Genomic DNA, 13,102 nt, shown 5'->3' with positions numbered 1-13,102 from the left:
CAAAGTCAACCTTCTGGGCAATAGTCCCACCATTAACCTGTATCTCCATCAAGTGTGCCTTCTTCTGTTTCAGCCCCTTCATCATCCTTATCTGCATTGTAAACAGATGAAATTTGATTAGCTTGTGTGCTTGTGCACAAGATGGCCAAAGACTTCACGTAACTGTAGTAGCCACTTTCAAATGTGGAAGTTCAAGCTTCAATAAAGACAGCTGGGGAGGGGAATGGCTGAGGGATGCACCGATCGAACCTTTAAACACCATTGGTTTTGATTGGAAGCCAAAGCAGAAGGTAGGGAGGGGGCATTTGTTAAGGCTCAATTCAGTTTCCAGAATTGCTAAACAAATGACTCGAGGAGACTATGCAAAGTGTGACTAAAAGCTTTTGGAATGGAAAATATATAAACAAAAAGATCTAATATCGAGTAAGGGATCACCAAAATGTAATGCACCATCCAACTACTCCATTCATAGACAGATAACTATCTTTTACCGGTAATTTAGCCATCCAGCAGAATGATCATGTATTTCATGTGAAGAGTAATGCATCAAATTGTAGACTATCTAAAATACAAATATTATTACTAGACCTTGTATGTAGCACCAGAACAGCATTCCTATATGTCCACAAACAAATTCTGTAAACTGTACTCAGTGCCCAAAGGAATATATTCCCACCACACCAAAGGTGACTAAACTTGCAAAGATCCCATCTCATCATGAGTATTCCACCAATTGGCATGTTGCTCAATCAACTGGAACTTTAAAGATAAAAGCCCTAGGAAATTAAAAAGATTTAGCCATTGATACCTGAGTGTGAGCCAAAACACGAATAACAGATGCATATTTCTTCATCTTCTCTAGCTGTGACTGGATATCCTTTTTCCCCTCATCGGTCTCCAGTTTCTTTGAATACTTGGTAAAGGCCTTCTTCTTAGACTTGCACCAGTTCTTGTAAAACCTCCTCTTTATCTCCTCGCTCAGGTGCTGAGCCCAAACAGTGTTAAGACAGCGAAGACCACGAGGAGTCTTCACATACCCTACCACTCCAACAATAACCATTGGAGGTGTTTCGATAATAGTTACGGCTTCGCATGTCTCTTTCTTGTGAAGTTCTGCAATTAACATTTCCAAATTAGATTTTAAGTGTTACAAAAAACAATAGTAAAATTTACGATTCACAGAAAACAGAGACAAGTTCCGAGCGAACTTTACTGCATCTTTTTGTTTAGTCACTTGTGCAAATAATAAATGTTAAATCAGCAGATATGTGGCCAACAGTTTATTAAGGCAACAACAGGAAAATAAATCACAATATCAAAAAGAATATTATCACAGAATAACCGTACTTGATCCAGGTTTCTCGACTTCTCTGACAATGTGAGTCATGCCAGCCTTGTAACCCAAGAAGGCAGTTAGCCTACAGGGCTTGGTGGGATCATCCTTAGGGAATGCCTTCACTGCATTATTCAAGACAAAGAACAATGTTACTATTAATAAAAGGCCAGAAATTTAGGTTTTTTTACCCATACTACCACATGCTGAATTGCCAATATATAAAAATAATGAAATTAGTATAATGCATAAAACCATATTGAGCATGAATTTGAAACAGATCGTCAGAAGACCTCTTATGGTAAGTAGTTCTCAATACATAATTATTTTCATTTCCCAGACTCAATAGGTCCTAACTAATATGGAAATAATTTTCTCCAACTTTTAATAATATATAAAAATTTACTTCAATGTCAACTCTTTCGAGGTCAAAATTTAGATGGCTGATTAGCAACTTTTTGTTTAACATCCGTATACATAGTTTTTCCACCTCCCTCTACCACCCAAACCGACCTGCTAAAAGAAAGGACAGAGGCAATCCTTTTCCTAACAGCACGAAACCATATAAGCTTATGCAAGTCATGCATCAATTCAACCATTTTTATCCCAAAATTTCAAAGAGTTTTGGTTTATTCTCAATTTGAAAAGATGCTTACCCTTTCCCCTATGGCGGGCAGCTCGCTTCCTCGGGAGAAACCCGAGTGACCCGTGCCTTGGGTGCTCAAATTTCCTGTGAGACATATTTCCCTTCCTTCACTCTGAAACAACAAAATGTGAGAAAACATTCAATAATTATCGCGTCTCCAATCAATTCTGCTTATTTAGATGCTTGCAGCATAAAGACAGATGCGGTTGATTAAATTTAAGAGAAATTATCGAGTGAATTAATTGAAAATGCAGTGATTTATCCCAACAATGTGTAAGGGAGAAATCGAAAGAGAACCTGCGAGGAGCAACAGCGTTGCAGGGTGCAGAGGCGAACTGAAAAACCCTATTGATCCCGGGCTTGTTGAAAATTTATAGCAGTACTAAAGATAGGCCGAACACACGCAAATGGGCCACAAGCGGCTCAAGGCCCAAATGTAGATCCGTCATCCGTGTGACCGTGTATGGTTCCTAAAAGTGGAAATTACAGGATAACCTATAGTTAAAATTTAGGGTTCAAAAATCAAATTCAAGGTTTTTATATTTACAAATCAGATATTGATTTAATTATTATAAATCATTATATTAATAATAAATAATAATATTAGATCAATTAATTTATAAATACAAGCCCTACAAGTCTGTAACCAAATTAAATGGCCAAATCATTTTCTCTTCTCTCCTATCACTCTCCACCACCCATTCTACCCACAGATCGCTGCCGCCGCCGAGATATGCGATGGTGTATATACAGATCGCGACAGTGAATATGCATATCTTCATTCCCTCTCTCTCTCGTATCACTCTCCACAAACTCGCAGCCATCATTTTTTCCCACTCTTCATCTTCTCTCCTCCCTCGAATCGCCACTACTTACGGTGTCACCACCTGCGGCTGAGGCAATATGTAGATGTGAAGATATGGTTAGGCAATCTGTAATGTCGATCTACCCAAATATGTATATGTGAAGATGTGGTTGGAACGCTACTCTGCCTGAATCCGCGATGCCGTCACGATTTTGTTGGGAGTTTTTTTTTTTTATTGGATCTATTGTGCAGTGGTAGGCGGTGGTGGTGGTGGTTGTGGTTGTGGCGGGTTGTTTGTGTGTGGGATAGTATGGGTGAATCTGGTGGTTGATTTTTTGGGGAGTTTTTTTTTTAATCGATCTATTGTGTGGCGGTCGAGGGCAGTGGTGGTGGTGGCGGTGATGATTTGGGGTGGATACAATGGTTGTGATGGTTTGCGATGCGGTGGTTGTGATGGTTTTGGTTGCAGATCTGATGATTTGGTGGTGGATGGCGGATCTGGTGTTTTGGTGGTGTTTGGCAGTGGCTAATCCGGTGGTTGTGGTGATGGCGGTGGATCTGGCAATTTCGATGAGGTGGTGGTACAGGTGGTTGATGGCGGTTGTGGTGGTTTTGCCTGTTAAGTGGTGGTGGTGGTTTTGCCGCCGATGATGGAGGTGGTACTGTTGGAGGCAGTGAAGGTACTAAGTGTTGGTGGTGGTCACAGATTATTTAGTTAATTTGTGAGCATTAAATTAATTAATCTGTAACCATTAAATAATATGTGACCAATGAAAATTTAAATTGTGATTAAAAAATAATGCGTGACCGAAAAAATATTAATTTTGTGACTGTTTCATCAGTTGTGGCCTATAAAATTTGTTATCTGTGGTCGATAAATAAATTGTGACATATCAATTTTTGATCTGTGACCGATGAAAAAACTGTGACTCATAAAATTATTGAATCGTGACCGTAAAATAATTCATGACATTTCAAAATCGTGATTTGTGATTAAAAATAATGTGACCAATAAAATTGTGGAATTTGTGACCAAATTATATAGTTATGTGACATCAATATAATTAATTAATAAAATATATAATTAATTAACTAAATTATAAATAAATTTTATAAAATATCTGATTTTTGAAAATTTAAACTTATGTTCTTAATTTTGGAATAGATCATACTTATCCTCTTACTTTTGAATTTTTCCCTTCCTAAAATATCAAGAATCGGAGACTGAGAGATAGAATAATGTGTTCATTTTACCTCTACTTGGAAAGAATTTATAGACGATTTACATTATAAATCAATAAAAATTAACTATAGATATTACTTATAGATCCATTAAAATATGTGATTAAAATTTGATCGATTATAAATAATTTATAAGTTTTGCTAAACATAGAGTTAAATTTTTCTTGGTAAACCATGAAATCCCTGATTGATTTTGTTAAGACGGTTGATTATAGTTGAGATTTTTGCAAAATTTTCAATTGTGCCTCATGTGACTTTATAGAGCTTATATGCTTTTGTGTTACTTTTCCTATTTTCCAACTCTAACCGGATTGAAGATTAAACCAAAATGCTTTTGAGTTCGTTTTCTATCCAAATCTAATCATAGTCGTTTATCCATCTTGACTCCCATAAAGACTAGGGTTTGTGAAATATTTTGAAACGTTTAAAAATAGTTTTAACATATTTTATGATTCTGAATAGAGAATTGTTGGAACTTAATAGATTTCATAAATAATTTTTGGCCAATTTTGGGGGATGATTTAAGTTTGTCTATGTCTCGTTAATGTATTAATTATGTGGTAATTAATTTTTATCATACGATGATAAAACTTATATTAAGTTGACTAAACATATGTGATAAATGCTTGACCACTAGCTACGTTGTAATATCTCGAAATTCTTTGATGAATTGAAATTTTTAGAGATTTTAATTAATATAAAATTTATAGAGTTAGAAATGTGATTAATGAAACTTTTAGGGGAAAATAATTGCAAGAATTACCTTGATTTTTGAAAATGTAAACAAAAGAATTAAAGTTTTTAAATGTATTTGTGAATAAAGTCCATTCGGCCCAACAAACTGGCCCATCGTTTCCACTTACAGACAGACCCTGATACACGCCATTCCCACAAAGGAGAAAAAGTTCCTCTGCAGAGGAGAAGAAGATAGCTCCACCGTCATCGATGGACTTCTCGGCGCTGAACGACGCTTTGGCCTCCAAATCGTACGACCAGATTGCTGATATATGCGACACTCTCATGCTCCAGGCAATACAATATCCCCGTAGCAGCCTGAGGTGGTAGCAGCTTGGAATATTGGGCAGAAGTTGTGGACAAGGGATTATGCTGGTGTTCATGAAGCAATTCGCGAATTCAACTGGAGTCCAGAGGTTCAGGGGATTGTTGCCTCTTTTTCAGGCAAGGGTGTCTAGACTATAAATCTGCAGTATGAATAAATTGAAATTAATTGTTTCGTATATGATTTATCGGCTGGAAATAATCTTTAAGTCAAACTGAACTTGGCACAGTGGTTTGATTGATAATATTACTTGACCACGTAATGTGATGCACATTTAATTATTATTTCAAATCCACTAAATAGATTAAGCTTTTGAGATTTTAAATATGAGGTACATAGTTTAGCAGGGCAATTGCGTATTTTGTTGAACATGTGTACTCAGTCCCTTAAGAGAAATGCAATCTGAACTTGTGAGAACTAATTTGAGAATTAAAAAGGAAGCTTTGGCACTGGGGCAACAATACATTCTGATTGTAAATAGAATCGAAATAGCAATTAGATTCATTATTCACAATTTCCTAACTTGCGACGTTTGACGAAGCTAAAAATCTGAACTGGAATCAGTAGTCTAGTACCATTCTTCACATTTTGCTGTTGTTTGATTTCTCATTGAGTTATTGAGTTTGCACAATGGGCTTGTGCGAGGAGTATAATAGAGCTACAGAATCAGACCCTTAGTTCAGACAGGTGATTTTAATATCCACGTCCGCTTCAACATTCTGCTCGTGAATTAGCAATTATTTTGGTGGAAAAAAATACTGTGCTATCAGTGGCGAACATGACCACTGACTGCCTTCATCTCGCATATATAGGTTATGATATTTGTTAACATTTGCTATCAATTAACTATTGGATATATAATTTGTGAAGGTGGTGTCATTTCTTTTCCATGTTTATGTAAGATGGCATGTCAAGTTTGATGCCTGCTCATATTTTGATTTTACTGCGCATTTATCCAGCCTTTGTTCTTATACGGGATACACACACACAAGCAGAATCACAATCACAATTACGCAGATGCAAAATTTTATAGAAATTTGTACACGGATGGAAGAATGGAATACAATACTTTCCAATTCTGCATGAAGTTAAGGATTGAACAACATAGTGCTTTTTCATTATTTTTAGCATCACCAGACGTTTTCATGCCATATCACTCTGTTATACAATTATATGGTAAGGTGATGATTGTCAATGTAGTGGATATCAGAAACAGAGAACTAAACTAGCCAATGAGAGAGCTGAAAAAAGTGAAAAGACGCATCAGTTATGTAAAACATAAGGATGTGAAAATCTATGTGTGGAATATGAGATTATGGAGTGCTGCAGTCCCATAAAAAAACTATCTGATACTCTATTGATAACCATTGTTTAAAAAAGCTTTTTTGAGCCTTGCGCTTTGAAACCCATCTCACTTGAGGCTATTGTGAAACACCTCAAAACCCGCCCTTTGAGTGCCATTAGCGAGGCTTACGCTTCAGGGTCGTTGTGTCATCTTTTTTTTGGCATTATGTCACTGCCCTCAAGTCTTTGAGCTATTTCTTTACAGCCTACAACATTTTATGGGTGCTTCCATTGTTTCTTAATGCCTTGGAAGGGGAAGCAGAAGGAGAATGCAACAAGTGGAGGATGGTACAAAAGAATGAGTAAAAATAGAGAGTGATGGAGGATGACGAGGGAACCAAATAAATGATTCTCATAAGGATTGTATTGATTCTGTGGTGGTACAATTTTGTTGTGTTATCATGGGGCGGGCAGCTTATTAAATTGGTATTCTTTTTAAACCTGGTCATAGAAATTTACTAAAAATCCTCGTTTGTCACGAGGACCTTCTACTTTCATATTTTTATCATTAATTCCTTTATTTTTGGCCAGGGAGGAGTGCCCATATTATTTTTTGTGCTGTTTGACTAGCGATCCTGGGCATCTGATTTTGATTTTATTTTGTAATTCGAGTTTTCTGCAGAACTTTACACAAAAAAGATGTTTGAGCTGCTGGTTTCTGCTTATTCTACAATAAGCACACAAGATACAGCTCTTTTCCTCGGACTGAATGCTGATGATGCTGCAAACTGTAACCTCTCATCCTTTTTCACATGGCTTATAACATTTGTGCAAATTTAAAGGTTAATGCTTGTTTAGGGGTTGTTTGAGCCCCATTTTTCTCAAACAAATGCATTTTGAAATAGTGTTATGATGAAGAATGTGTGGTTAAAAAATAAGGAAAAATTTTGGGTATGCATATAATATTATTTTTATTGAAAAATGTGTGGTTGAAATGATGTCAAATCACTGTTGGAAAATGTATTTTGATGAAAAAATGAGGCTCAAACAATGGCTTAATCTGCAAGTGGAATGTCTTTGTATTGAGGTTGAAATAATTTGAAAATCAGTGACCGTGCAGGTAGAATTTTGGGTGGATAAATTATGTAAAGCCTACCTCTTAATCTAGTTTTGGGATTGGTGGGGTGGTTAAGATGAAGAAATAGATTAAGTAATTTTTATGACACTGACCGATGACGAGAGAATTTTAATGTCATTGTTGACACTCCTCACCATGTATATAATTATCATTTCCCTATCTTTAAAGTAATTTTAATGTTTCTATAGGATCTTTCATTGTCCTTAACTCTTACCAAACTTGGAACTGTTGAAAAATGGCACTTTAATCAGCTTGAATGCAACTCGTCCCTTGTACGGTAAATTGGTGGAATGGAAATGAATGCTACTACTAACTTGTGCTAACACTTCTCGGTTACTTGCAGATACGCTACAACGTGGTTGGACCTTGGATCCCTCCTCTCAAATGCTAACCGTGAAGAAGCAGGCTGTTGCAACAGAGCAGAAACTGGATTCCAGTAAATTACAGCGCTTGACGGAATACGTTTTCAATCTTGAGCATTAATCCTTTACACTCAGTTATATATATCAGTTCCGATCAGCTCTGGACGATGTAAAATGATATCTAGTTTTTGTTCCAAAACCTTGAGTTGTTTCATCAGTCTTCACTGTTATCGTTAATCAAGCCAATGAGCACCTGCTCGAATACGTTATAAATGTAAAATGATATCTAGTTTTTGTTCCAAAACCTTGAGTTGTTTCATCAGCGTTCACTGTTATAGTTAATCAAGCCAATGTGCACTTGCTCAGATACGCCGGCAAGGCATTCAATTGCTGGAAGTGTAGACTCAAATGCGATTAGTTCATTTCGCTTTTGCTTCAAATGTATTTTCATTCAGTTAATCGGTTGGCTGAATGTGTTGGAATGACCAGTTTCTGCAGTGACGACGATAACCATATTGTCAATAACAGAAGCTGCGTTCTAATTTTATACCTGCAGGATTGCTAATGTGAAGATGTGACCCTTCTTTCTAGGGACTCGGAAAGAATATGATGCAATTGTGACCCAACAGACGAACAAAAGTGGAATGGTCCAAATAAATAGAAAACGACTGGACTGGTTGTTACAAACACATTATTACCAAGAACTGTAACTGTACATAAAATAGAATAGTTGTTTAGGACATTACGAAGAAATATCCCAGTACATATTTTTTTTTTATTAGAGTAGCCTTTAAGGAAGAAAGTGAAATTAGAATCGTTAAAAGTGTTGTCCAACAGCATACGTGACATGAATCCCACTAGTCGAAGTAAAGGAAAATAATATTTTGTTAGAAAACAGGTGTCCAAATTTGTGACAAGCCCAAAATTTGCAAGATGGGATGTAATAATATAAAAATGACAAATAAGAGTTTCAAGAAACTCTCTGAACTATACCTATGCATGCAGGGATATTTATTCTCAAACCTTTATGAAAAATAAAAGGGTTATACAGATTCTGCAAATGGATAAGAAATGAACACGTTTCTTCGGTAATAGATTCTTCTAGTAAATTAACTGAAAATGAATTTTGAGAATTTTCCTGTAGACGAGTTACACGAGTACACAATATTGCGTGTTACTATGTGTGTTGATTCCTCCAGCACCCAAAAATATTGATTATTTGAATGCCAAAGGAGTGCCCATATTATTTTTTGTGCTGTTTGACTAGCGATCCTGGGCATCTGATTTTGATTTTATTTTGTAATTCGAGTTTTCTGCAGAACTTTACACAAAAAAGATGTTTGAGCTGCTGGTTTCTGCTTATTCTACAATAAGCACACAAGATACAGCTCTTTTCCTCGGACTGAATGCTGATGATGCTGCAAACTGTAACCTCTCATCCTTTTTCACATGGCTTATAACATTTGTGCAAATTTAAAGGTTAATGCTTGTTTAGGGGTTGTTTGAGCCCCATTTTTCTCAAACAAATGCATTTTGAAATAGTGTTATGATGAAGAATGTGTATTTAAAAAATAAAATTTTTTTTTGACATTACGTGTAACATTATTTTATTAAAAATGTGTGGTCAAAATGAAATCAAATCATTGTTGAAAAATGTATTTTGATGAAAAAATGAGGCTCAAACAATGGCTTAATCTGCAAGTGGAATGTCTTTGTATTGAGGTTGAAATAATTTGAAAATCAGTGACCGTGCAGGTAGAATTTTGGGTGGATAAATTATGTAAAGCCTACCTCTTAATCTAGTTTTGGGATTGGTGGGGTGGTTAAGATGAAGAAATAGATTAAGTAATTTTTATGACACTGACCGATGACGAGAGAATTTTAATGTCATTGTTGACACTCCTCACCATGTATATAATTATCATTTCCCTATCTTTAAAGTAATTTTAATGTTTCTATAGGATCTTTCATTGTCCTTAACTCTTACCAAACTTGGAACTGTTGAAAAATGGCACTTTAATCAGCTTGAATGCAACTCGTCCCTTGTACGGTAAATTGGTGGAATGGAAATGAATGCTACTACTAACTTGTGCTAACACTTCTCGGTTACTTGCAGATACGCTACAACGTGGTTGGACCTTGGATCCCTCCTCTCAAATGCTAACCGTGAAGAAGCAGGCTGTTGCAACAGAGCAGAAACTGGATTCCAGTAAATTACAGCGCTTGACGGAATACGTTTTCAATCTTGAGCATTAATCCTTTACACTCAGTTATATATATCAGTTCCGATCAGCTCTGGACGATGTAAAATGATATCTAGTTTTTGTTCCAAAACCTTGAGTTGTTTCATCAGTCTTCACTGTTATCGTTAATCAAGCCAATGAGCACCTGCTCGAATACGTTATAAATGTAAAATGATATCTAGTTTTTGTTCCAAAACCTTGAGTTGTTTCATCAGCGTTCACTGTTATAGTTAATCAAGCCAATGTGCACTTGCTCGGATACGCCGGCAAGGCATTCAATTGCTGGAAGTGTAGACTCAAATGTGATTAGTTCATTTCGCTTTTGCTTCAAATGTATTTTCATTGAGTTAATCAGATGGCTGAATGTGTTGGAATGACCAGTTTCGCAGTGACGACGATAACCATATTGTCAATAACAGAAGCTGCGTTCTAATTTTATACCTGCAGGATTGCTAATGTGAAGATGTGACCCTTCTTTCTAGGGACTCGGAAAGAATATGATGCAATTGTGACCCAACAGACGAACAAAAGTGGAATGGTCCAAATAAATAGAAAACGACTGGACTGGTTGTTACAAACACATTATTACCAAGAACTGTAACTGTACATAAAATAGAATAGTTGTTTAGGACATTACGAAGAAATATCCCAGTACATATTTTTTTTTTATTAGAGTAGCCTTTAAGGAAGAAAGTGAAATTAGAATCGTTAAAAGTGTTGTCCAACAGCATACGTGACATGAATCCCACTAGTCGAAGTAAAGGAAAATAATATTTTGTTAGAAAACAGGTGTCCAAATTTGTGACAAGCCCAAAATTTGCAAGATGGGATGTAATAATATAAAAATGACAAATAAGAGTTTCAAGAAACTCTCTGAACTATACCTATGCATGCAGGGATATTTATTCTCAAACCTTTATGAAAAATAAAAGGGTTATACAGATTCTGCAAATGGATAAGAAATGAACACGTTTCTTCGGTAATAGATTCTTCTAGTAAATTAACTGAAAATGAATTTTGAGAATTTTCCTGTAGACGAGTTACACGAGTACACAATATTGCGTGTTACTATGTGTGTTGATTCCTCCAGCACCCAAAAATATTGATTATTTGAATGCCAAAAAACCAACTTTGCGACGTGCCGATTATGATAATTTAGAAAAAAAACTCTTAAATGTTTCCCGGCAGAAAGGAAAAAAAGAAATAGCACAAACAATTAGAGCTTGTTGGCTAACTTTATAGTTTATTTTTCCAGTTTGTTCATCTTCTGTACATTTATTTACAGCACATATCTAATAGGGGAAAAAAAGGAGGAAATTATCTCTTGGTCTTCAAAAGATGAAAGGGGCATATTTCAATTCCTGATTTTCTTACCACGCTTCTTGATGATCACGGGCTTCGTAACGCTGTATAGATCATCAATTGATCTATATCTCCTTTTTCTTTTGGGACAAGTCTTCAGTTCTCTGATAAAGGTGGAGGAAATTTCATTAGAATCACCCACGCTTTCCTCTCGGTTTTGCTCCACCGATTTGGTGGCGTGACCGCCGTGGTTTTCTTTGCTGTAATCGGAATCGCCGCTGAGTTGAATCAGCTGCAAGGCCGCGTCCATTTCCGGGTTAGAGACCATCTGGGGTTTCCTTGCTGACCGCGATTTCATCTTCATTAATTCATATATAGAAAGAGAGAGTTTTAGATGAAGAGGACTTACTTTTATAGGTTTCACAATATTCTAACTGGTACGACAAAAATATCTGAATGAATTTCTGAGGGGCAAAAGTAATATTTTAATTGGTATTGTAGAGCATAATGTTGATAAAAAACTTTGTCAGCATGATTTGATAAAAAACTTAACATAATACTGAATATTTGTTCAAAATCAATGGAATGATGATGAATTAATTGTTGGACTCAATTATGGAATTGATAAAATCAAAAGAAATTGAAAAATGAAAATTTTAATTTTTGCCTATGCATACGCACAGGCTTATTTTTGTGCGTACGCGAGATTTGCTTTTTCAAAATCAGAATTGATTTTGCTTCTACTATACGTACGCAAGGTTTATACTATGCGTACGCATAGTGTTAAAAAATAGCCGTTGGTTGATTTTTCAATTTGAAACTTGGAAGCCGTTTTGGATTAAAAGTTGCCACTTTTTATCTTATTTTGGCACCATTTCGTGATGTATTGATTGAGGCCTATAAATAGTGATGAAAGATCAATACAAACATAATTAAAAACAAGAAATACATACATTGTTCCACAATTAATCAAATCCATTCTATAACTTATATTCATTTCTTCTTTATTGTGTTCATCAAGTTTTGACGGAAAATTTCTCGTGCTTTGTTATTTTTTGCATCAAGGCTTGTTAAAATCCTTCAAATCATTTGCCATAACACCCTTAAGCATCTGGAGAGGGGGCAAATATAATTTGAGGACAACGATCCCGTGTTCAAGCCTCAAATTCATTATTGACATATTTCGTGATTTCTATTCATTTTGTTTTTATAATTTTTCTATTGTTTTTTCTCCAACCCCTTATTTTCCAATACATAATTGTATGTGGTAATAGATAATTAAATGAAAAGGTTGATGCGTTTTAAACTGTTTAATGATAAAATGTTACGTGATATTATGTCAACTTTTATGTCACCGTTGATGGTAGTGTAGCATGATTGATTTTTGAATGAATTTCTAAGGGGCAAAAGCGTCATTTCATCAATTGCCTACAGTATCATACGACACAAGAGTGTACTTTCGTACTCTACGGGACTTCTTGCATGGATGAAGGGTATCAGTTTATTGAACCGCCCAGAATAATTCCAATTTTTGTATGTCTGATCATTTTAATTTTTGGCATGCTAATTTCATGCCTGGGTACCCACTTAGAGCCCTAATTATCTCTTATTAAGCCCCATTTTGATGGGAAAAATAATTTTTGAATAGTGTATTGATGTGAAATATGTGATTAAAAAATAATGAAAT

The 13,102-nt window shown here is 35.6% G+C and overlaps 2 protein-coding genes and 1 pseudogene across 2 annotated transcripts; 2 read left to right on the top strand and 1 right to left on the bottom strand.

Moving 5' to 3' along the window:
* Positions 1–4: 4 nt before the first annotated feature.
* LOC111387994 (60S ribosomal protein L3-2-like) lies at positions 5–2,372 on the bottom strand (the record flags this gene model as incomplete). Its single annotated transcript, XM_023012648.1, has 5 exons — positions 2,277–2,372; positions 1,990–2,091; positions 1,348–1,458; positions 809–1,113; positions 5–91 (listed from the first exon to the last, which is right to left on the bottom strand). Coding segments are annotated over exons 2-5 (588 nt in total), but the record flags the coding sequence as incomplete, so codon positions are not given.
* A 2,499-nt stretch (positions 2,373–4,871) lies between these two features.
* Positions 4,872–8,189, top strand: LOC111387991 (annotated as a pseudogene).
* Positions 8,190–9,112: 923 nt separating this feature from the next.
* Positions 9,113–10,324, top strand: LOC111387993 (COP9 signalosome complex subunit 8-like). Its single transcript, XM_023012647.1, has 2 exons — positions 9,113–9,297; positions 9,987–10,324. The coding sequence occupies exons 1-2, from the start codon at positions 9,207–9,209 to the stop codon at positions 10,124–10,126; spliced, it is 231 nt and encodes a 76-aa protein (XP_022868415.1). The 5' UTR covers positions 9,113–9,206; the 3' UTR covers positions 10,127–10,324.
* The last annotated feature ends 2,778 nt before the right edge of the window (positions 10,325–13,102 follow it).

The sequence above is a fragment of the Olea europaea genome, unplaced genomic scaffold (genome assembly GCF_002742605.1).
Source record: "Olea europaea var. sylvestris unplaced genomic scaffold, O_europaea_v1 scaffold4435, whole genome shotgun sequence".
NCBI lineage: Eukaryota > Viridiplantae > Streptophyta > Magnoliopsida > Lamiales > Oleaceae > Olea > Olea europaea.
Note: the sequence above shows the minus strand (reverse complement) of the source record. Positions and strands in the feature narration are given on the sequence as shown.

What these genes read in the sequence shown, in the direction of transcription:
- LOC111387993 (XM_023012647.1), top strand. Translation starts at nt 9,207, where the DNA reads ATGTTTGAGCTGCTGGTTTCTGCTTATTCTACAATAAGCACACAAGAT. An exon ending in TGCTGATGATGCTGCAAACT is followed by an intron (nt 9,298 to 9,986) that starts GTAACCTCTCAT and finishes GGTTACTTGCAG; the next exon opens with ATACGCTACAACGTGGTTGG.